The following is a 25,048-nucleotide window of genomic DNA, read 5'->3' as shown; positions in this document are numbered from 1 at the left end:
ATTAAAAGTTATTTTTTAAATATTTTGACACTTCTTGAATTAGATTCCCCTCACTAAATGTATTTTACATCAGGCCACGCTTGTAATAAATATTTTGATTAACAACATCCATCACAGGCTTTTTAACTGACATTTACTTTCAGGATAGTTCTTCCTTCTGTAACCTCCAGTCCAGACCACACAACATCCTGTTGCACCAAGAAATCCAAAATCCAAAATCCCAAAATCTGAAGCCAAACACCAGTGGAATCAAACTTACAGTCTTCCACGTAGACACAGCGACGGGTGACCTCGTCCAGGACCATGTGTGGGGGGCAGACGGGGAGGCAGCCCTCGATCCTGCACAGAGAGCAGCACACAGCCGTGAGGAAATCAGCTTGGCACAGCTTGGAGTTACTGAGAGTTAAGGAAAAGGTCGGCGGTCTCACTGCGGGATGGTGGCGCAGGCTTCAGCTGACGGGTCGCTGCAGGTCCTGAAGCAGGGGACGGCACAGGAATCGTACCTCCACTGACAGCGAGGACCAGGCGGGGCGTCTGGGCCAGGGCCTGGGGGCAAAACACACTTTGACATTTTTATTTCAAGGGCACAAAAATTGGCCTTGTTGAAGAGTTAGAGTTTCTCTTTGAGGAACAAGTCCAGCTCTGTGCTACTGTTCTGAACTGCAAAATACCTTGGAAACAAACAGACCTGGAATCAGTTATCACTGTGATCTTAAAGGTGCAGTGAAATGGCACAGGTGAACACGAGATCCAAGATCCACTTTTAGATTAGAACTGAACCACAGTTTGATGAGCATTATGTCTGTGGTCAGAAGTCATAGCATTACAATAACACACCTGCTTTGTTCACAAACTTCATTCATGTTTTGTCATGATTACTTGGATTAAAATATTGAAAATTATTATGTTTTATTGGTTGCATCAAGTGGAAAAGTTCTGGATGTGATGTGTGTCATTTTATACACATACAGTTTATGTCTCGATAGATAATGGACCAGCTGTGACTGCAGAGGTCAAAGGTGTAAAAATAAACTTAGAATAGAATCTTAATTAAACTGCTGTATGCAGTACTGAAATAAAAATGACTCGGATGTTTGTGAAATATATCACATTACTAATCTATGGCGGCTAAAAAGGACCCACAAATGTTTTCACAGACCAGTAATGTGATGAACTTAGAAAGTCATGAGTGTCAGTCTAAAGTCTGAACGTGTGCAGCATTCACTGCTGTCAGCAGGAAACGCAATCTGCGACTGGCTTCTGCGCCTTTTCCATCAGCTAACACAAATGCTGCAGTATTTTTAGCATCAGTGGCTGCTCTGTGTGGAGTGTGCAGGGGGAGTCGCTCGTCTTGGCCTTTGACCCCCCAGAGAGAAGCTCTGAGGACCGGCTGAACCGGGAGCGAAGCTTCCCGAATGCTCATTGATGGCACACAGGGAACATTCACATTATCCCGTCCAACAAACCAAACAAACAAACTGAAAATGAGCTCACTGAACATACACTAAATTCATCGTGACATTCTGAAACAGTGCAGAAATTCATTTCTTTGGGTCTTCAGTCGGTTTGATTGTTGTATTCAGTTTTTTAGGTTTTTACTCTCAGTGTTGGAAACAACTCATTTGATCGCAGCAGTTTGATCGCAGCATCAGTAAACCCTGACTTTTTATTTGTGGTGAGTGTGATGTGTTTGCTGCACGTCGGTCGTTTCAGTGCTGCTGACCTGTCAGCCTGAACAGCGTGGCCTTGCGGAAGCTGTCGGTGTGTCTGTATCTGAGCAGGTGGAGGCGGGGCAGCGTGGCGTGCAGGAAGAAGCCCGGTTTTGCGTGGGACTCCAAGGAGTCGTAGCCGGGGATCCAGGTGTTCCTGTGGAGGACGAAGGTGGCTCCGTCCCAGAATGCCTCGCTCTCCTCCCACTTGGCCAGCCTCAACTGGCCACTGGGGCTCGCGTACAGGAAGAAGTTTGGTCTGTCGGCTGCCTCGAAGGAAACCCGCGATGTGTCTGTGTAGATGAAAACAAAATTATTCACCATCGCCAGGACACGGAGGAAGCAGCGAAGCCTACAGAAAAACAGGTACTGAAACGTATTAAACACGAACATAAGATCAATGGAGGACACTCAGTCTGAAGAGCAGTCAGGTGATAATTAACCCAGTAGACCCTGGACATGAAGATAATAGGAGCTCTACAACACTTATTTAATGGTGGAGTGTCTGAAAAGGATCCAGTCTACAGCAGGATCGCAGCTCACATGCAGAACGCAGCAAAACCAGCTCGTTCCAGTCTCGGCTTCCTGATGAGCCTGCAGCTCGGGTTGCCATATTAGCATTTGGCAATCTGATCTCTGAACCGCTCTGCCACTGGAAGCCACTGGAAGCCACTGGAAGTCCATCTCCTCCATCAGTGACGGGACGCTCGGATCGCTCCAAACACGGTGGAACGTAGCAGAAACAGTGCAGGAGGAGAACACGGTCTGGCTGGCTTTCAGTTGGAGGGGAAAGAGCAGAAACTCTACGATCGTCAGATTAGCTGAGGGTGGAGGTGTGGACGGATGAAGACAGGAATAAATAACCCAGAACCACAACAAGCCTCAACAGGCTTTAACAGTTTCCATCAGGCCTGGCGGGCGTTTCATTTGTCTCTCAGCTCGTGTTTTTACGCTCGCGCTGCTCTCAGCTACAGCATGAAGAAGTGATTGTGCACCTTCTGCACGACCTGCTGAACACCAAATCATCTGACCGGCTGCAGGTTCCCCAGAGGAGTGATGAGCTTGTGGTTTCGGCTGGCCGTGAATCAGGAAGCACATTTATTTTGTCGTCACGGCAGCTTGCACTGATTTCTCACAGTAAACCGACTTGCTGTACGTGTCCGCTGCAGGAAAACATATCGTATCTACACGCCGATCAAACCTTCCCGAACTCCACCACACGAGCTCCCTTTCACGCTGTGTTACTGCAGCTCCTGTAGTAAAGCACACAACTCTTTTATGTTTCAACAGTGACACGAAATGAGTGTAAAATAAAACTGCAAAACCTCTCAAGTGACCACAAAGTTCCCAAGCTCACGGACTCATGAAATTCAAGGACCATTTCCAGGATTTACCAGGTTTTGTCCTGCACGCGGCTCTCGTGGGTAATGATGATTTCTCAGTCATCTGTTACATCTTTCTGTCTTTCTCAGCTATCACAAATATGGAGGGAAACACAGAAGCACAAAGTCACTCTGGCCCTGAACACTCCAGGTTTCTCACCGTGTGGTCGGGCTCTGCTGAGGCCCGGCGTCATCATGAACTGCGAGACGACTCCGGAGGCCACGGTGGCGCTGAGGTTGCCCCGCTGCAGGAACACGAAGCCGCCGGACCTGCTGGCCGCCAGCAACGCCGTCCGATCCCTGAAGGTGATCAGCCTGAAGGGACCTTTACCCAGAACTGCAGACAGGAGGCCACGTTAGTGCAGCAGCAGGCTTACCGTTTTAGTAAACCATCTCACTCGGTTTTTAACTTCCAGGCAGCCGCTGGCTCCTGTTTGTTGCTGTACTACGATAACCCGTCACATCAAGTCTGCACTGTTACATCATCAGCATCATCATCATGGAGCAGCGCAGTGTAGACTTTCAAAATCAGTTTCACTTTATATTTTAGACTGTAGGTCTGTGTGAGTGTGTGTCTGTGTGAGTGCGTGTCTGTGTGTGTGTGTGTGTGTGTGTGTGTGTGTGTGTGTGTGTGTGTGTGTGGTTGGGCAGACTGTTGTACCTTTGTTGTAGAATTCACAGTCATACGCTGCAGAGAGAAGCACAGAGACGGTCAGTAACAATGATATTAACAGTAACAGGAAGTGGTTGGGTATCACTTTTGATGAGGCATGTGGTAAAAGATTTTTTATTATTGTTGCAGTTTACAGGCTTCAAACAGATATAAGTAAACAGCACAGCGTTTTCACTCCCTGAGTTCTGACTTACGGCACAGGGACGGGGAGCGCCAGTCGACAGGAACGCCCTGGTGGCAGCAGCGCTGGGCGTACGCCGCCACGCTGGTGCAGAAACACTCGCAGTCGCCTCCACGGCTGCAGGCGCACGTGTCCGCCAGGCAGTTCGTGTAGAACCAGGTAACATCCACCTGAACACAGAAAAAACTTTCCAGCAATTTGTCTTAAAGAAACATTCAGCTTTTTAACATGAACATCGAGGACAGGAAGATTCACAAGTTAAACTATCTATTTTACGGCTGTCAAAAACTCAAAGACTACATGACACAAGGAACTTCACAGTCACAATCACTGACACACATTTGTTCATATCACTGACAGTATATTAAGTGTAAAAGACAATCAGATGGCAACAAGTGGTTTGCTGTGTGAGTTTTCAGCTGCTGTACCGTCACTCACCACTGGGTGGCAGGCCTGGAAGACCTCACTGAGCAGGACGGCACACTGACGCTTTGCAAAAGGCTCTCTGAGCGGACTGAGGCTGCAGGGGTGTCTGATATCTGGGCTGTTCACACACTGAACACACACACACACACACACACCACACGCACCACACACCACACACACCCCACACACACACACACACACATTACAACGTTTTCGTAGAGGTTAAGCAGTGAGGTCTGAAAAGTTCAGTGTGATCTGTTGGAGACTTAAATCCAGTAGTGATCTGATAGAGCAGACGTTTAATTTCAGTCAGGTGTTACGAGGAGAATTAAAACGCTCGGCTGAAAACTTCACAAGGTTGACGATGATGCAGGCGACGTTTTGCTCACCTCTGTTGCCGTCCAGCTGTTTCCAAACTCCTGTGGAGTTGGGGAGTCGAGGTTGTCAGGCGTCCTCATCTCGTTTACCGTCTTCGTGTCAAAGTTCCCGCACAGTCCGCTCAGCTTCCCCTGAACACATCACCAACATCTGACTTTGACAGGATCATCTCTATCCACTGACACCAGCTTAAAATCATCACATTCTGAAGGCTAAAATCAAACTGGTCTCCTACCTGCCAGCGAGGTCCGACCTGGATGTGGACGGTGGTCTTACGGTCCCAGAGGACGGTGACGTCCTCCTCTGGGAAATGAATCACTGTGAAGAACCCTGCTGGCCAGATGAACATCCTCTGCTTCCTGTCAATCATGCTGGATGGATTCTGACAGGAAACAAGTAGTTTGATTTTACTGAAACATGATCAGCTGACAGAATTAACCTCAGAGGTGACAGCGAAATAATTCACGCTCGTTTTTTGAAATCTTGCTGCTGCATCGATGTTTAACGCATGCAGAAAATACACGGAGAGGGACTCACTGGCTTCCCGGTGTCATCATCGAAAGCTACGAAGGACCTGCCGACGTTGACCAGCAGAGACTTCCTGCAGATGAGTCCGCTGTCGAAGCAGTCGACGTTCTCGGCGGCCACACTGAACATCACATCAGCGCTGCTCTGTGGAGGAGAGAAAACACGGCGACACAAAGTCCTGACGGCTGGGAAATGCTGCTCCACAGGGCTCCTTTCACTCTAAAGGACCATGACAACCTTTTTTTCCTCTCTTAGCCCCAACAAACCAGCTCCAGTTTACTTTATCACTGGTTTCAGCTGATGAATGAAAATGAGCGTTTAAACTTTCTTGAGATGGGTAATCTGGTGCATACGGGTTCATTTCTTTTTTTTAATCAATGTATTCTGATTATTTAAAAACAGGAAACATTTGGATAACAAAAACCCATGGTAATTTAAATAAACTAAACTTGTCTTTTAATTTTATTACCAGTTATTTACTAAAAACTGCAGAGATCAACTTTTACTGTGTGGGGACTCAAAGGTCCCTCTGAAAAATCAGCTGCAGTCCTCTTAATTATATTTTAATCAAAATTGATGAATCGACTACCCAAAAATGACCCCCAAAACATAAAACATGAGATAAGTGTAAGCGGGCGAAGTGCCATTAAGTCAAAGTCTGTAAAACCTCAGTTTTGCTTCTCTTACTGTAACTAAATGCTTTCAGTACCTTCACGAGATAGACTTTGCATGCACCAACGTAGTCAAACAGCAGTCCGTCAAACGTCCTGTAGTGCCGATCGCCATAAGCCGTGCACATGGATGGACACGGATGAAACACGCACTGAAACGTCCCGTGCTGGCAGACGCTACAAAGACAGCAAAGCTTCAGTGATTCAGCGCCAACTTGTTCCCACTTAGCGCCAGAGCATTTTTCTCATCCCTAATGGCCTCCTTTTGTGGACAGCCTCGGGTTTACAGCCGGCGGAAAAGTGGCCGCTGAATTGTCAAAGGCTGAATCGCTTGCTCATTGCGCTATTAGGCTGTCATCTACAACTTCTTCCCTGGCTATGGCTTGACGAAGAAATGGAGGGATGGGAGAATGACTGAGAGTGTTGCCTTTCACCAGCTATGAACGGTCTGAGGGAAGCTGAGGGAATCAAAGAGTCATACGAGACGTGTCCCAGGCCATTTTCTGTCCTGTGACAACGGAGAACGATGGATATCAGGTGGACACTTTAGTCGCTCTGATAATCTCTTTCAGACTAAATCTGACTTTAGTGAAAAATTTGTGTCTTTGTTGGAGGCTGGTCTCAAATCGGACAGGATGACTTGTGAGGCCAAAACCAATTTGTTCTTTATGACAAAATGGATGACAACCCAAAGCGCAAAGATCCTGCAAGAACAACAGACATTAAATGTATGTTTTATATGAGTGTCAGTCTCCAGAAATGAATGAACTCACCACTGATGGCAGGGGGAGGAGACTCTGTCGCCGGGGTAATACTCCTTCCCTTTCCATAGACAGGGACAGGATGCAGCTTCAAAGCATTCGTCTCCATGTTTCAGCAAGCTGGGGGCAAACGAAACGACTTGTTATGGGACAAAACACTCTAAAGGTCTGCAATCAAGGGAGCTTGGATGACTTGAGATCAACAGGTTCTGGTGATGCGAAATGTGTTACTCTTACAGGAAGCACATGTTTCCCGCTCAGACATCCAGGAGTGAGATGTTAGCTTCAGTTTGCTCGGATTAGCTGGAAAATGTCGTAAAGCTGAGAGCAGGATGTTCTTCTGAGCTCTCGAAACCTTTTAGGGATGCATCTTGTTCTCAAAGATGATCTTTGGGTTTTTTGCTTTAATTTTACTCAGGTAAAGGATCCTTTTGTCAGCACTGTTGAAAAGGCGCTGACTATTTCCATGACTTCCATCACAAAGTTAATCAGCAGAGCGAACGCGACGACTGAACTGACATCGACGGGACAATAAAAGAGCCTTGTAGCTCAGTGCAGTCCAGTTTGGAGCACCGCTGGTTCTCATTCAACGACTGCGGGCTAACAGGATGCTATCATGTTTTAGCACAATCATCATTTGGGGCTCCTGTGTTCATCTCTGATAGAGATACGAGGACCGTCCTTTGCCAAGAGAACGACAGAGGCAGAGCCAAGGCAGAGCGATGCCAGGAAACCAGAGGGAGAAGAGTTTCAGGGGTGGGCGGCTGCGGATGAAAAGCGGCCACACTCGTTAGCTACATGAGAAAACCGGACAATTCGGATTCTCAGAGACAGCGGGAGTGAAACAGTCTTTGTGTGGACGCCTCCATTCGCTTTCCACTCTGCGAGACGCGGCTGATAAGTATCTTGTAATATCCAGGGCTGAGCTGCATCCACTGGCGAGGCTGCAGACAATGAAGTGACATACTGAATGGTCCCGCCACAAACCTCAGGTTCATCTGAGTAGAGTTACACCCCAGATAAAACGGTGTTAACAGCTTCCTTTATCCGCACGCCAAACTGCCGTATCAGTTACTCCCACCAAAGATTCTGAAATCATTCATTTTCTCAACCTTCGTGCACATTCTGAATAAATCCTCATAAACACAGCCCTCGGTCTGAATCTCGTTCTGCCGGACTGAGGGAGATGTCGCTGCTCGGCGCGGCGACGGGCGAGCCAGACGCCGATGAGTGATGTTAATCTGCTTTCACATTCATGATGTGCACCTTTATGAGGTGACAGACAATCGCATCCACCACATCAAACCACGTTTTTCAGTTCGCTCCTCCACTCTTCTTATGCACTTGTTTCGTTTTAAAAGTCTTTTCTGCACTCTTAGGCTGTGTGGGATCCACGTTTCTGCCAGATTAAGGTCCATCTTTTATCAGCTCACTGGTTGTCTTGGTTGTTGGTCGGACTTGTTGGAAGGAGACAACACATCAGCTTGATGCATCACATCATGATCACCGCCGGCCGAAAAGCACCTGAAAGCTTCGATAAGCCACCTGAAGCTCAGTGTCATCCAAGCCAGTCAGCTTGTGGTGAAAGATTCACATCTGGATGCTGCGGCGAAGAAGAGACAGACTCAAAAAAACATGGAGGCTTCACACACGCGTTCAGCACAGAAGATTTCGGTTTCAAGGTGGACCCCCAAGACTAGAGTCACCAGTTCAGTATGTGACCACACAAGAGATCTGGTCCCTTCTTAAATAAAACAATCACTCTGTATGTCTCGGATGGTTTTTACGACCATGTGTGTGTGTGCGTGTGTGTGAGTACTGCAACAAAACATCTGGTATGCCGTATGGTCCCGTGTTGCACCTGAGAGTCCAGGTTCATGCGAGTTCAGTTGGGCTAATTGTAACAGAACGAGGAATGGATGAGTGAACGGTCTACATCTCCATCGTAAACAAAGTGTGCCATTGTGGATGAAAACACAACGGATTCTCCTGTCAGCACCTCAGCTAATTATTTCCCATTAGAGGTTTTTAAGTCCTGCTGCAGAAGAAAACCTCGCAGCTGACCGTGAGGTGTGCTTTTTGTTTTCACGATAATCATCTAAGTGCAGTAATAATGCGACAGAGGGAACACCTGCTTATCATCTGCTGTCTGATTTAGAAACCGAAGCCAGCGACCTGAAGACACGCAGACGTGAAGCAGGCCAAAAAGGTAAAAAAACAAGAAGAAAGAAAGAAAAGAAAAAGAAAAAGTACTTCTTAAACCAACGAGGAAGACTCAGAGTGCGACACGGAGGTCTTAGCTTCTAGTTTGTGATGCTGTTTTGGTCTTTGGCTCGTGTCACCGTCAACCGTGAGAAACCGCGGGAACAGGAGCAGCACGGTTCTCGTTCCTGCTTCTGGTTTCACTCGGGTCCTCTGATCATCTGGAGTTTGCAGGATTTGAAATATTTCTTCTAAATTAACTTTGCAAATTGGAAGGAAATGCATTCGACCTCATGGACTCGCTAAAAACTAAGGAACCGCCCATGTTGTCCAGTTTGATCCTGATTTGTTCGCTCCGTGGCCGTAAAAACAACACAATTACTGTAAGTTTCTAGAAAAGATCAGACCGAATTTATTAAGACCGCCGTCATCAGGGAGCTGAATGAGATCCCTTTGTGTCCACATTTACCACAGAATGAGTTCACAAACTATCCGGTTGCGGGGGGTTATTAAACACTGCATCGTCACTGACACTGTGGGACTGTGATTCAGAGTCTGTGAGATCCCCGTCCCGGCGAAGGTCATCCCGCTTGCCGTGGCGATGAGGTCAGCAGAGGAGACGCGGGGTCCGAGTGACCACAGGGCGTCTCTGGATCCGTCTGACCTTTTCCCCGCGTCGCCGAGCGGCAGGCACAAACTGATGCTGTTTGTGGACGGACTGAAGGCTCGTTGTGGTCTACACTTCACGTCACGCTTCACTCGTGTGGAATTTACTCGACCTTCATATTTAAACACATTAAGTTAGCTTTTTTTCCTGCCGTTGATGCTCTTTGTGTGTCCATTATTACAAAACCCTCGTTTCTGTGCAGCGGCGGTGGCCAACCTGAGGCGGTTTCGTTTGGTGCTGAGCGCTCACAAACATTTCACCACAGAATCGTCCACGTGGAAGCTATGAGCGTCTTTTCATATGTTTGCTTTTATATTTTATATTACATGTTGTCTATTGCAGCTTTTTGCACCTCTAGTTGGATGTTAAACTGCATTCGGTTGTCTCAGTGCTTGTTCTCTGCGCAGCTCGGTCAGACCAATCAACTTCTCTACTCACTCTGTCACAATAAGCCCTTTAATAACCTAATCAAAGGGATCCTCATCGATAAGCAGACCTGTGACATCGATCACAGCTTCTTTAGTCGTGTTTTTTCATCTGCTGCTCTTCTCTTTGGCCTTTGTGGGGGTTATTTTTTTTGCGTTGCCACGTGTTTATTCTCGTCTTCTACTTTTTTAAATCCGTCTTCAGCTGAGAGATTTGAACCACTTTCATAGATCCTCTGTGTGATTGTGCTTCATTTTGTTTCTGAGTTGCTCTCTGAGAATATCATTAATCATAAAGCAGGTGTGTATGGCTGACGTGTCAGAGCCGCCGTCAGTCAGGCTGCTCAGATGTGTCGTCGAGCGTTTTAAACTGATCCGTCTGTGATCGGGATGACTCTCGGTTCATGTCACAGAACCAAACCACTTAATCCTCCTTTCAGGCCGACAGCCAGAGGAGCTTACGGCGATCGGGTGTCACAGTCGTGATGTTTGTCCACCTCGTCTGCTGGTTGGGAGGACTTTTGTCTCCCACAGATGACCAAAGACGCATCACAAAACAGGGTTTGTTGCAGTAATGAACACAAAACGACAGTCTCACCGCCACCACAAGTCAACAAAAGCTCCAATCGATTTCTTTAAAATCCCAGCCGACCCTCGTGTGACCCGCCGCCAGGAGGAAGAGGAAGAGGAGGAGGAGGAGGGTCACAGGACTTCAGCCGACCTCAGCTTCAGTGACACCACCGGACGGGTTTCAGTCAGGGCTTCAAACCTTTATTGTCAGTATATTTTTTACATACACCGAAATTCTTCTCTGCGTTTAACCCATCACTGACTGATTGAACTGGGATTGAACCGGCGACCTACGCTGTCATTTCTGGACGTTCATTTAACAAGAAGAAGGTCTCGCTCTTTTGGAGCATCAGACTGAGTCACCAGCTGACGGCGACGAGTTCAGCACCACGTTAGCAACAGCAACAACACGTTAGCACAGCAACAACATCCATGAAGAGAAAATTACATGTCAGAGCGAGTGTGAGTGTTTTCCAGCAGTGAGGCACATTAAGACATTTAAAATCAACGTGAATTTCTTTTTTAATTCGTCATACATCAAGCAGACAAAAATTTACTTTAGCTTTAAAAAAAAAAAATTCAAAATGTTTGAATTATTTCACTGTCATCATCACTGATGGACAAAGTAACTCACCCAGGAGGGCAGGTGCATCCGGCCACGCAGGGCTCGTGTGTCGAACAGGTGAGGTTGAGCAGGTAGGATTCACAGGTGCGCTCGCAGGCCACGCCCCTTCCCGAGAGGAGGCCATCGTCGCCCTCTGAGCAGTTCTGGTAGATCTGACCAGGTGGACACAACCTGTCTGTACGGGGAAAAGCAGCCACGGTGAAGACGAGTTCGGATTGTTCTGTCGTTCTTTGAGCCGTTCTTTCATCCTCTCTCATCCCATTCCTCCTATGCTTTGTTTCCACATTACAGTTTTCTGTTGTTATGTATTTCCTATGCCCGTGTGTGTCTCTGTTTGTCACTTTCACCCACTGAGCCACAAAGACACAACAGTACAAACATGGGTCACATGCTGAACAAAGAAAAAGTCCATTTAAAGTCCAGGTTCAGGTTTTTTGATTGGGGTTGGATGAGCAGGAGGTACTCATCCAGTGCTGAACTGCTGTGAGAAGCTAAGCAATGAAGTGCAGCAGCAAAATCTACTGAGAGTATTTTCATCTGTGATCTCCTTAAACCAGACTCCATTCATAAAACAGTGAATTTACCTCGCAGCAGGCGGGGACTTTCTGGTCTCCCGCTGCTTCGATCTGTTACTGTGTTTGTTTTGTCGTGTGACTTCAGTGAATCCGAACACAGAAGTCACACAATTTCCAGATCTTTCTCTTTTATATCAGCTGAGCAAATAAGTCACTTACCGCTGTCTGTCGTTTGGGACACCAGTTTACCGTTCAGGCAGAGTCTGTAATTGGAACACAAGAGGAGACAGGATGATGAAGATGATGATGATGACAACGGGAGGTTGATACATCAACAAGCAGGAAATAAAACACACAGATCTCTTGAAGATCGCAGTTTCTGCTCTCTTCTGGTTTCACTTTTGGAAATACCTTTTCATTACTCTTTCTTAAACTTTTTCTGCACTACAGGTGAGACGAGTACAACAGGATAACTGTCAGTATATTAGCATCACTACACTGTATTGTTCAGGGGAGCACTGACGAGGCCGTAGACTTTAACTTTTGTTCCCAGACTGATTAAATCCAGTTAAAGAAAAGCGACTGCGACTGACAGGAGCCTTCAGTGCTGCTGAAGAAACACGACGAAATATGACCTCCAACAACCGTAAGCGTGAGACAGCTTTGTCTCAGTCCTGACGTCCATCTTGACAAACTGCAGCTGTTTTCTGACTTCGATCAGCAAACGGCTGGTGAACCGGACTGTGTGGGAATGAGGACGGACAGGATCTTACTGAACACCTGCTGACGTCATGATCACATCTCCTGGTTCGTAATCTGCTCCGAGGAAACTGCAGGGACACTCGCTCCTGAAAACAAAAACACAAAGCAGACGCAAAACTCAGAGGCGACACTCTGTTGTGTCTGACAGAACGCGAGCCTCGGCGTTCAGTCTCAGTACGAGCAGAAGGATTTGATGCTCACATCCAAAGATCCTCATTCGCACTTTGGGCAAAGTAAAGCCAACACTGCTCAGTTTGTTCATTACTGTGTAAAGAATTATGTTAAAGAGTTAACTCAAACAGAGCATTACAGGTAAGTGGAGAGGGGACAGAGCAGGCTTTGAATCCACCAGCAGACCTCTTTTAAAGAACTTTAAATTCTCATTGTAAAAACATAAAATCACAGCAGATCTGCACTGCGGAAAATGTGTTTAGTGGAGGCTGAAAGCTTTGTCACATACAGGTCAGCGCCACACATCAGCATCTGTACTACAAATTCTTTCTCACTGGCTATCAGATATCTGTGTCGTCCCCAGCCCGAGTGGGAATGAAAGGGGGGTTTCACGGTGAATTCCTTGATGTAACTCTATCACATGGTAAGTAAGGCAGCACTCTGCACTAGGATGTAAAAACCTGGGACATTTAAGAGGAATTAAGCTGCATGTGTTCCAGGGCAGAGCAGGCTGAAAGCGAGAGCACAATTACTGAGGTCCTCTGGCTCTGTAACGTCTGCGGGACAGATACAAGGCTTTGCACTTAAAGGCTGACCTAAACTTCAGAGCAGATACAAATATCACTTTGACGGGATTTGTCTGGCGGAGTGACTTAACGGGCTTCAAAACCGTCCTCAGCCCCTCGGCAGGCAGAGCTGCTCCGATTCACAACGAGGACACCGACTCGTCGTCTCAGGACTCCCTCCCGACGAGGCAAATTTTACCGTCAAAAATATGTCAGTGTTACAAAGGAGGACCCGACTGTGGTGATAATCATCGTGTCTCCCGATTTGTTTTTAGGTTTCAGTTTTCTCCCCTTTGGCCTTACCTGTGCACACAGGTGTGTGTTCGATGGTTGTAGAAGGACCCCTGAGGGCAGACGCAGCCCTCCTCACACTCGTCCCCGCAGTGCTGCGGGACCGAGAGGGCGGAGCAACGCCGCTGGCAGGACGACACGCAGGTACCGTACTGCATGGTGGCAGGACAGGTGACCGCTGCAGAGACAGACAGACAGACAGACAGACAGACAGACAGACAGTCAGACAGACAGTCGGGACGGAAAGACTGAGATGCCAATCAGACCATCAGTCAGACTTCAAAGGCTGCACCTCCGTGCCCTCCTTCAACACCTTACTGTCATTCATTCATAAATCCAGCTGTCCGTCACAGTGGGACTCGGCCAGCCTCTGTGACCTGATCACAGAGCGGGAACGTGCCCGGATACTCACCACAGTCGGGCACCTGCGATCGAAAGTCAACGATGACCGAGAATCTGCGGCAGTGGTGGGCGTAGTGGGCCAGCGCGGAGCAGAGGCAGGACGTCCCGCACTTACAGGTGTCAGAGCGACACTGCCGGTGGAAGGAAGTCGGGCTGAGGTACTCGTGGCAGGCGGAGAACAGGTCCTGGTTCAGTACGTCGCACATCTCTGAGGCATAAGCCACTGAGCAGCACATCGAGAATCAGAGTCACTTTAATCTGCTAATGAGTCCAGACTCATTCAACAGTTTGGTCTTGATTAAAACTGCTGATCCACTACGTTTGTTTGATGTATCACCATATCAAAATAAATCAGTTGTTTACGACTTTAAATAATGAAAAATTCGATCTATCTGACAAATCCTGCACATAAGAACGAGAGAGAAACTTGAAAATGTGTGATTTCTGTTACACATCAGCATCACAATTTTACAATAAATAATGAAATTCAAAGCCACCACGTGTGAGCATAACTTTGTTAACGTCTCCTGTTTCCGCAGTGAGTCAGAAGAAGCTGAAGGAGGGATGTGAGAAAACTGACCGGCCTGCTGGTGTGTGTCGCAGGGGTCGAGCTGAGGCCAACTCAGGCTGGGCGAGCAGGCCGACGAGACTCTCCAGGCGTTTCCAAACAGCTGAGGGGTGCTCTCTATCATACCTGACGGAGACCTGCGGGAAAACCAGAGCACAGATCCACTGTGACGTGTTTGGCCTTTCGCTCTGCAGCCTCTGTGGCGGACATGACAGGAAGAGTCCCGCCTCAGCCTCCCACGTGAACTCCCCTGAGGTCAGCACAGCAAAGGAGCTGCTGCTGCTTCTCACTTACTATCCTGTTTGTTTCAGCCATTAAATTCTCACTCGCTGTGCCTAAAACAAATGTTAGTCCATAAAATGTACCTGCTGTAGCGTCAAGGCTAGAAAAACTAAACCAGAACAGGAGCTCAGTGCTCGGCATCGAAAGTGAGGACGAAACGTAACACAGACGACTCCGCAAGTCGTCGCTTCATTTCATCGAGTCTCGATGTCATCGAGCTTCGGGCGAACTGAACTCCACTTTTCCTTCTGGTAGCATTCAGTACGACCGCTTCAGTCACCATCCGCGACGTATATCCGTTTACAGCTGTTAGACCACATCCGCCCTTTATGGTCGGCCTCGGCGACACGGTACAGTGGAGACCCTATTCCACTAACAGTAAATTCCTTGTTGAAGCGGCGTGTCCAGTTGGGCGCTCATCTGGCCCGCCTAAAAGAGCTGATCAGAGAGCTGGGCTTTTGATGGCGAGCCGCCGGGCCAGTGTGCATTACAGAGAGAGGGAGAGCACTTCAGCATCACCTCCCTCTCCGCCTCTGAAACAGGAGCACGCCATCCCTTTATATCATTGGGGGGGGGTTAGCAGAGGGCGCGAGAGGGGTCAAAGGTCAGCCGTCACACACTTACAGGAAGTCATCTTGAATGTTGCCGTTGAAGGTGCCGCAGAGGCCCACGGTGTCGTCCTTCCACAGCTCGTCGGCCTGCAGGTAGAGGCGAAACTCCTTCCAGCTGTACTGCAGGCGCAGGCCGAATGCCGTCTTCACCTGGAGGAACATGGACGACAGCTCCTGGATGTGGAAGATGTCTGCGGGAGACGGCAAATGGGGTCAACATAAGCGCATGCAAACTCACTTTTGCATCAAACATTCGCAAAATTTTCTTTTGACCTTTTTGAGGCTACGTTGTTTACATCCATTTCCACAAACTGCTAATGTTTGTCTTCCCTGCTTTAAGCTGGCGCTTTGCCAAACCTCTCGGCACATTATGCTCATAAAAACACAACATTATCAGTGGTTAAAACCTCCACGTGGGTTCCTTTAAGGAGGAACTTAACACTTGGTGAAAAACATCTCGTTTTCGCTGACCTCCAGTGGCCTGACTTCACGGTGAGGTTGACGTGTACTCTTGGTTGTGTCAGTACACCGTGACATCACCACTGGGCGTAACTCCTCTTTAAGAGGAAGTGAACGCTGCACTGGCAAAGTGACGGATGATGGACTCCTCTCTGTATTAGTGCTCAGTGTCTGCTCAGGCTGGTGTCTTTTCAGAGAGACCTAAAGAAAACCTGCCGTTCAAACATTTTCTGCCTTCGAACTTTGAGTCAAGCCGTGAAAAATCACACTCACAAATTACCCAAACAAAAGTGATTTTTTTTTCTTGGTTGTCCAATCCAAAAGTGTGTGTGTATAAACAAAAACTTATTGATTGATTGCCTGACTGACAGGAAACACTATTAAATACAGTCATGAAGGCAAAATGCTTTGACTGTTTGTAACAGAACATAAAGTGCTTCAAGCATATCAGATCATTCAGTTCATCACAGAACGTACAAAAGGCTGCTGACTCGATCAACAGAACGCTGCAGTCATGAAAACTTCGGCGTGGAAAGCGAGCAATACTCAGAGGGAAGGCGTTTTGTGCAACACAATGCAACCACTAACCCAGTAAAGTATTGGGAAAAATGTCTTTTCAATAGCATGACTGTCATTCAATCTGGCTCTGCTGTGACCAGCAGAGAGCTAAAAGAAGTCTGGAGTTGAATGTGAACAATGTTGGCAGGTGATAAAAGATGTGGGAGTTACCGTCAGAATATGGCAGGGAGATGCGGTACTGTCCCGCCATGAAGACCTCTCCTACGTGACTCAGTGTGATCTCAGTTCTCGGATCCTCGTCAATGACCAGGTTAACTGATTGGATGCAGGCCCCATCCAAATTCTACAAATGAGACAAGATGGCTGCATAAAGCTTGCTGGCATTCTCACAACAGTACACAAAAAGAGAAAATAACAGAGAGAGAGACAGACAGAGAAGAATGACAGGAGGAACGACAGTAAAGACCCTCAAATGACACATAATGACCTCTGAGCCTATCAGCCACCGGTGGTAGAAAGGTATGAATGAATAGACTAGAAAACAAAAATAAAATTAAAATTAAATATTAAAGTCTAAAACTCTTTTCAGTCGGATGAAAAAGGTAAAGACCCACTAGTGGCCCCTAGAGGCTGCAATGTGCATGACACCACATAACCGTGATTTTGCAGTTCTCTTGTCTCGAAGGGTCTCTCCAGATAGAAACTGCTTGTGTTCGTTCACCTTCAATGGCCTGTATCGTCTATCAGCTGTACAGACGCTAACCGGCTGGCTAAAACTAGCCAACTAGCAATGTGCCCTTTTCTTCTCGTCTCTGTACATTTAAGAAGCGGAAACGTAAAGCCCAGGGATGCACGCATCTTTACTCTTGAAACGTTTCACACAGTTTATTTTCATATCCGTCTGAAACAGGCCTTGAAGACCCTTTCGGTGGATGTTCAGGTGCACGAAAAGCGTGACTTTGATACCATCTCCCAACTCCACAGTGCAGTCCTGCAACAGTGGGGGCAAAAGACTCTGGTCATCACCATAAGCAAGCGGTGGTCATGTGATGCACTGTTAATATTAAAATACTGATCACAGTCGCCTTAAGGTGACTACGATACAGTGATGAAGTAGCTTTAGTTGCCTAAACTTAACCAGATTCAAACCAAAGGACGTGAAGGATCAGTCGTTTCGGGATCAGTCACAGGGGCCATTTTGGAGGACAAGGACAGAAACTGCCAGACAGGCCAAAAGATATCAGGACAAGAACAGGACATGTGCTATTGTCACCAAAAAGAAAACGTACTTAAGCAAAAGCACAATTGGGTTGTGATATTTTTAAAGCAGAGAAGCCTGTGAGCTGCTGACAGTAAGCGATCTGCCTCTATGAATCGTCTCTTTCATAAGCGGCGGAGCCACATAGCCGAAAGGTTTTAGCAGCCCCTCCTCCTTCCACTCTTCCCATCATTCACCTCCTGCTTTCGCATAACCTCCTCTCTGTCCAAGTGGCCCACCCCTCCAGCGCCTCTCTTCACCTCCCTCCTCACTACAAAGCCGTCCACAGCCCTGTCAGTCAGGCCAGATAAGGTAATCCTGTTCAGTTGGCTGTTAGAGGTCTCGGGCCTCTGCTCTGATGAGTGGGACATCTTATATCTCGCCTCCTCCCCTCCATCAACCCCCCTCCTGTTTGTTGAGCAGCTCAAAGGCTGCTGGGAAACTGAAGGCTCGGAGAGGAGAAGAAGTGCTCGGTGTTTTGTTGCGTTTCACGTTCACTATCTGCCACGGATTGATCGAGACGTTTGAGCAAAAATGGCCCCCGGGACTCAGCAGGGATTACTGAGCACTTAAATTATGATATGATCTAAATGACAGACAAATTGCATAAACCTGAAAGTCGAGACAGGAGAAGAGTTTGACTGGAGAGGCTGAAGTGTCACAGGTGTGCAGGAGGTGGAGAGGAAAACAGGCAGAACTCAACAAGAAGGAATTTTTCGATAAAATAAAAGAACTCACAGATCCACACGGGGCGTTCTGGATGGTGACTGTGAACTTTCCTGAGTTTCGACTTTTGGAGAGGACGTACTGACATGTTGCAGGGAAGGTGTAGATCCGTCCGTCAAAGGACTGAAAATACATATCGCCAGTTACCGAGCACTCGCCTGCAGAAAGAGTTTCAGAGTGATTTTCACTTACGTCCCTCATTCACCTGTTGTCTTTATGTGACCACAGTCTGGTTGACCGCTGAGAAGACAGAGCACTTCCACAGCATGTCTTATCTTGTCTTTCAGGTCTTTTCATGTGCTCTGGATAACTGGGGATCTTTCTCCTTTCTCGTTCCCTAACATGTGCTCTTTCGTATCCTTGCTCCCTTACTCAGATGGTTCCTTTTCCCTTGTTCCTTACTAAGATGCTTCTTTCTTTTCTAATGCCCTAACTGAGTCCATAACTAGGAAGCAACTCCTTCCTCCTTTCACTTGAAGAAAAATGATTCGGCCATCCTTACAATCTTGCTTCCTGTTTGGTTGATCTCAGACCTTGTTGCCATATCCAGGAAGCATCCTAAGCATCCTATGCTGCCTGGAAAGCCCTTGCAGCACATTTTTTTTCTTCCAGGCTTCTTGAATATGAAAATACACTATGTGGACAAAAGTATTGGGGCACCCCTCTTCATGGGGCTGTTTTCCAGGGTTTGGGCTCAGCCCCTGACTTCCAGTGAAGGGAAATCTTAATGCTTCAGCATACCAAGACATTTTGGACAATGCTATGCTTCCAACTTTGTGGCAACAGTTTGTTGAAGGCCCTTTTCTATTCCAGCATGACTGTGCCCCAGTGCACAAAGCAAAGCTCCATAAAGACATGGTTGGATGAGTTTGGTGTGGAAGAACTTGACTGGCCCACACAGAGCCCTGACCTCAACCCCATCCAACACCTTTGGGATGAACTGGAACGGAGACTGTGAGCCAGGCCTTTTGGTCCAACATCAGTGTGTGACCTCACAAATGCTCTACTGCATGAATGGGCACAAATTCCCACAGAAACACTCCAACATGTTGTGGAAAGCCTTCACAGAAGAGTGGAAGCTGTTAGAGCTGCAAAGCTGTCTGTGTGTTTACAATGAGACGTCATTAAAGTCCCTGTTGGTGTGATGGACAGCTGTCCCAATACTTTTGTCTATATAGTGCATCTCTTTCACTGTCCACTATTCTGATGATTTTTCCTGTAACCTTCCTCCTTTGTTCCTCCCTAATTACAGAGGTTAAGTTGTATAGAATATAGAATATTGAGAAAGAGGTGACTTGTTGGGAGCATCTTTGGGGTATAACAAAATAGTCACCTCCCATCACACGATTTGAGTACAAACTGAGCCAAGGCACAAACCTGGGCAGCTGTAGTCGGTGCAGCTCCACACTCCACCCACGCATGTGCTGAAACAGAAAGCAGAGTCGTCCACAGGTGGGGAACATTAAAGGCTGACAGAAAGTGGACACACTGAGCCCAGCTGGTCAGATCTGAGAGGATTAAAAGGACTGCATGGAGTCTGCGGGACAATATCCTGCTTTTAACACATCATTATGGCATGTGATGCAGCATGTTCTCACATCTGGTGTTCATTTAAAATCCAAAGGGAGTGACAGAAGGTTATTAGAGATGTTCTTTGAATGCAGTAAAAAGCGTGAAGCTCCTCGCGGTCTCATACATTTCTATGGGACCAAAGAGCATCATTTTGGATCAAACGAAGCTGTTATCTGCTTTCTTTATTTACAGTCTCGCTTACCAGTTATTGCATTCCTCCTGCAGCGTCTGTCCAGATGGATAAAACATGCCGTGGTACTCGCAGGGACAGTCGGACGGCATCACACAGCCTCCGTCCTCGTAGATCAGGTCTGAGGGGAGACAGATATTGACAAGCACGTGATTGCTTCAAATCATTTGGAATTATGGACTTAATAAAAGACCTTAACAGAAGACATTTTAAGGATGCAACAGAAAAAGAAAATACTTAAAGATTTCAAATTACCATCATGTGGTGTTGACTTTTGTGTCAAATTTTGTCATCATTAGCATGTGAATTTTTGAGTTATGGCTAAAAATGTGTTTTGTGAGATCACAGTGACCTTTTCACTTTGAACGACCAAAATCTGCAAGTGGACGTTTGTGCCAAATGTGAAGAAATTCCCTCGAGATCTTCCTAAGACAGTGTGTTCACAAGAAAATAAATAAAACTTACATAAAGGAAGTCCTGGAAATCCGATTAGAAACTCACCATCAGGACAGTAGCATCCATCGAGGCAGGCGAGCTTGCTGTCGATGCACGTTCGCTCCAGGTTGCAGGACGCCGGGCAGCAGCTTATGCATTCCCTGTGGACCAGGCCCGGGGAACACTGCTCCGCTGGTCGCAAAACATGAGACACAGCACGGATGTTAGAAACTTTCTGCAGAAACAGACATTTCCCATGCAACACTGGACAACTGGACACTGCCCATATCTGTCAGTAACATTGATATGATGTTAGCGCTTTGGCTAATTATTGCATTGAGCTCAATTTGAGCTGAGTCACGTTTGACTGTTTGACTGCCATGTTGAATTTGTAGTTAATACTGTTTACCATCTGAGTGTGGCAGGTCTGTCTTAAAAAACAGGTGGAACAAAAAGATTTTTAATTCAGCTCCTGCAGAGCTGAAACGTTCAGCTTTTTGTTCCTCCGCAGCACACAGTTTGAAACACCTGGGAAAACGTACCGCAGTGAGGAATGCGCTGCCTCCAGTCGTGCAGTGGGTGGTCAGCGTGGGCACAGGCCCGGGCGTACTCGCTGAACACCTGGCATACCACATCACCGCTGGGACCCGACCTTCAACACAGTAAGAAACAGAGAAGGACTATTTGAGCGTAGCCAGGAGAGGCGTGGCCATCAGAGCCAGGTACGCTGAACGGATCGGACTGTGCAGCTCAAACGAAACCACCAGCTCCATCCAGGGGGGAAACTGGAAGGCTGTGCACTAATGGAGAAATCTTCTGAACGTCAAAGCTACGGCTGAAAAAAGTTTGCTGTATCAGTGACTTTCTCAGTCAAAGTGAATCATCTGATGAGGCAAATTTGTTCATGACCACACCGAATCATCTTGTCTTTAGCACTAGTCTCCGGACCAAATCACTCTGCATTAACAGCAGCAGACTGCCAGGGCTAATGTTAACTCACAGAAGGAGGCCAGGTTCAGGATCGTGGACCTGAGCCACCAGAGGACACAACCGAGAAAGCAGCAAGTGCGACAAGAGCTCACAGTCTTCTTTGTGAACGTGGACTTCAAGGAACAAAATCCAAGAAATCCCACAGCACACCTCAAGTGGCCAAAGATCAGACAAGACAAATAAATGAAATGAATAAATCATCATCAAGTCCTTAATTCCTTCCACAGACATTTTGGGCAGCAATTCAAGTTCATCAGGACAAAATAAGCGTTAAGTATCTCAGCAGGCCGATGTGAACGTGCTGTTCTCACATGCAGAGGTCGTTGGAGCAGCTGGCCATGTAGGACAGCGGGCTGACAAAGTCGTGGCAGCTCTGAAACGGAGGATCCAGCAGCGTGGCGCACACCTCCTCCACCTTCTGCAGCCACAAAACACACAAAGGCACACAGGTTTAGGTTGGAGGATGCTTCTCTGCAGCGAGGAAGCCCACAGTTTCCATCAGACGGCTCACCAGCAGGACGTGAGCGTCGACCGCGGCGCAGGGTGAAGGGAAGTCGGTCGGCACCATGGGACATCGGGCCTCGCGTGGCTCCGCCTCCACCCAGCTGTTGCCAAACATTTCTATGTCATGAGTCAGCACACCTGGGAAAGAGAAGATCCGTTGACAAAAGGCCTGCAAACTGTGTACTTTAAATCACTGCTGAATAGTTTTCAGTGTGTTTTTAATTTTTAATTTTTTTGGTTTGTTTTACCATCCAGGAAGCCACTGGTTTCAGTTCAGCAGCCAGCCGTGTTCATCACGTCACAGACAAAATCATCTTTACCGTAACTCGTCTTCAGGTCGTCCTGGACGTCGGCGTTGAAGTTTCCACACAGGCCGCAGGTTCTGCCCACAAACTCCGGGCTGAGTTTGATGTAGACGGAGCCGCTGCGTCCCTCCCAGGCCAGCGTGAAGCCGTGCTGCTGCGTCACCAGGACGTACTGCGAGATCTGCTCCACCTGCAGGTCGTGGATGTGATGAGGCAGCTGCAAACTGAACACACCACGAGAAGCTCAAATCAGTCACACATCCTGATGTGAACACCTCCAAGCCGAAACACAAATTCAGAAATGGATTTTGTATGTGAGGATGTTCTGCTGCGTCTTGTGTCACTCGGCTGACCTTTGGCCTTTGAAGGTCACGTTGGTGGCGTGCAGCCGAACCTCACCCTCCCCTGGGAGGAAGAGGCTGACAGATCGCTGGCAGGTGTAGGGGGCGGAGCTACAGGCAGGGTCATTGTGGACCTGCAACGTGAAAACGCACTCGAGTTTATTTTGACTCAATTGCGCATACACACACACACACACACACACACACACACACACACACACACACACTACCCTGCCTCATATATGCAGGTTCGCCACTGAAAATAGTTCTGCACTGTTTCCTCCTGTTTGAGTGACTGCTGTTTTTGGGACATTTTTTAAAAAAATTAAAAATGCAGCTTAGAGAGTGAGACTATTGAGAGACGTATTGAGACACTTTGATGGTTTTTTGGGGGTTTGTTATGTGATTTGTTGACATGATGCCAACATTATTTGCTAGCTGCCCTGATTTTCTTCTTTGCTTTAACTCATCTGTGTTTGTGAGCTACGTTGAGACAGAGTTGTGTTTTGCTTTGGTCTTCGCCTTCCCTGTCATGTCCTCTCTGTGGACCACATGTAGGATATACAGCATCAGGACAGCCACCGCACACACAAAGCTCAGCTTTATGCCATTGTTTATTCAGAGTTAAATCTCACCTCCATCTAACATGTTCTGATTGTTAGACTTGCATTTGCTTGTGAAGTTGTCTGCTATTAATGCGCTATCAATAATCAGAACGGGTTTGGAGCTGCTCATGCCCCCTGTTCAGTTTGGTTTTCCCATACACAGATACGGTATCGGCTGCCTTTCCAAGAGAACAAAGTCCTGGTCTGTTGCAGATGCTTTCAAGGCATAGTGGGTAATTGCAGTATTTAATGGTAATTGACTCTAATAACCAGATAGCTTTCACTAATCTTCAGAGCAAATCTTCTCCTCGGGCTGAGACTGAACCTCGCTCAAGTCAGAATGGAGAGTGTGTTTCGAAGCGGGACGCCACCGAGTCCGAACGTTCCTCAACTGGAAGCAGGCGTCGGACCGAAACCTTCTGGGCAGCTTGTAGTCGGGAGGATTTATTTCGTTGAGTCTGAACTCACCTGGACGACGATGCTGGCCTGAGTGGTTTCCTCGCAGTCCCTCAGCAGAGTGTACGTACATCGACCGGGGAAGTAAAAGTAGAGGCCGTCGAAGGTCTCAAAGTTGTACTGACCCCACGACCTGCATGTCATCTCCCTCTCAAAGCCAGGATTTGGAACTGGGAAGATGAGTTGGGGAGGAAAATGCACGATTATAAAAGAATTTCACGTCATTTACCTTGTACAAGAGAAATATTAGATAAAAATGTTTTGTATTTGTTCATATTCACCCTTCATGACATACTGGATTTATTCATCACTTGTTAAAGGGGCACGAGAAGCTAACAGAGGCTAAAAAGCTCTAAATCTCCATGCAGAAATATTGATTAATAGATCTGTTCTGCCAGGTTATCTCAATGCCTTGACACAGGACAAAACAAAGTGGATTATTGCACCAGTATAAAAAAAACACAAAACAAAAACAAAAACAAACAATAATAAAGGTAAAAAGACTTTTTGTGGTGTTAAACTCTGACTGAGTATATTTGGCCTCAAGTCATAAAAGCCTCTGGGAGAGAAACTGAAATTTCAACTTAATATTAAGCAGTTTGTGAAATAGTCATAAAATATAATGTATGGGATTTGTGTAAATGGACACAAATTTTTAATTTTCTTTCATGATTTCGTTCATGACAAGCCTTCACGCCTGCACTACGTTTCCCTGAATGAAACATAACCCCTGCAAATCGCTGTGTTTGGGTTTAAGCAACAAATTAGTAATTAGTGAGTAATTTGTTCTACGGATTTCACTTCACAACTGGCAACCTTGCAAAAAAATTTTCTGACTTTAATGTCAGGTGTGTGGTTTACCTGTCTGACATCTGTGTCCAGTGGCCTGATACAAGCTGCAGTCACATGACCCCGACTGAACACACTGCCCTCCGTTCAGGCAGGGAAACACACACGGCTCTGCGGAGAGAAACAAAAGAAAAAGACAAGAAAACACGGCTGCTCATCAGAAATCACAAATGTGTCACTGATGCAAATTTCCCCTGCTGAGTTACGCAGTTTTTCACCTGAACTGTTCCTGATAAAAACCTGCTGAAACACTGTGACGAAATAAAGACACCTGGAACGACTGACAGTGTGCTTTAAGGAAAAGTCACCATCTGTCAGCACTCATACGGAGTTGTGATGACCTGACAAATGTTCTGGTCACTGAACGCACCACCAAACACCAAAGAAGTCTCGTCATCCTGCAGTAACACCATCTGCTCAGTGGGCTCACAGCTCGTCTGTCCGGTCAGCCATGTCCCACACAGGCACAGGTA

At 47.1% G+C, this 25,048-nt stretch overlaps 1 protein-coding gene across 1 annotated transcript in view; it reads right to left on the bottom strand.

Moving 5' to 3' along the window:
• otog (otogelin) overlaps positions 1-25,048 on the bottom strand; it is a 46,132-nt gene that overhangs the window by 16,084 nt on the left and 5,000 nt on the right. Inside the window, exons 5-35 of the mRNA XM_046399060.1 lie at positions 24,588-24,686; positions 23,739-23,896; positions 22,678-22,799; positions 22,340-22,548; positions 22,027-22,157; positions 21,827-21,933; positions 21,068-21,177; positions 20,592-20,717; positions 20,103-20,211; positions 19,706-19,752; positions 18,341-18,486; positions 16,555-16,687; positions 15,380-15,557; positions 14,486-14,610; positions 13,916-14,128; positions 13,516-13,681; positions 12,487-12,561; positions 11,933-11,976; positions 11,208-11,373; positions 6,722-6,829; positions 5,987-6,125; positions 5,287-5,421; positions 4,985-5,131; positions 4,761-4,880; positions 4,384-4,500; positions 3,959-4,115; positions 3,753-3,779; positions 3,252-3,428; positions 1,724-2,002; positions 429-546; positions 260-339 (exon numbers count right to left, since the gene is read on the bottom strand). Of these exons, the coding sequence (XP_046255016.1) occupies positions 260-339; positions 429-546; positions 1,724-2,002; positions 3,252-3,428; positions 3,753-3,779; positions 3,959-4,115; positions 4,384-4,500; positions 4,761-4,880; positions 4,985-5,131; positions 5,287-5,421; positions 5,987-6,125; positions 6,722-6,829; positions 11,208-11,373; positions 11,933-11,976; positions 12,487-12,561; positions 13,516-13,681; positions 13,916-14,128; positions 14,486-14,610; positions 15,380-15,557; positions 16,555-16,687; positions 18,341-18,486; positions 19,706-19,752; positions 20,103-20,211; positions 20,592-20,717; positions 21,068-21,177; positions 21,827-21,933; positions 22,027-22,157; positions 22,340-22,548; positions 22,678-22,799; positions 23,739-23,896; positions 24,588-24,686 (4,068 nt within the window). The remainder of the gene's footprint in view (positions 1-259; positions 340-428; positions 547-1,723; positions 2,003-3,251; positions 3,429-3,752; positions 3,780-3,958; positions 4,116-4,383; positions 4,501-4,760; positions 4,881-4,984; positions 5,132-5,286; positions 5,422-5,986; positions 6,126-6,721; positions 6,830-11,207; positions 11,374-11,932; positions 11,977-12,486; positions 12,562-13,515; positions 13,682-13,915; positions 14,129-14,485; positions 14,611-15,379; positions 15,558-16,554; positions 16,688-18,340; positions 18,487-19,705; positions 19,753-20,102; positions 20,212-20,591; positions 20,718-21,067; positions 21,178-21,826; positions 21,934-22,026; positions 22,158-22,339; positions 22,549-22,677; positions 22,800-23,738; positions 23,897-24,587; positions 24,687-25,048) is intronic.

Source organism: Scatophagus argus, chromosome 1 (assembly GCF_020382885.2).
Source record: "Scatophagus argus isolate fScaArg1 chromosome 1, fScaArg1.pri, whole genome shotgun sequence".
NCBI classification, from domain to species: Eukaryota; Metazoa; Chordata; class Actinopteri; family Scatophagidae; genus Scatophagus; species Scatophagus argus.
This window is presented reverse-complemented; position numbering and strand designations above follow the sequence as displayed.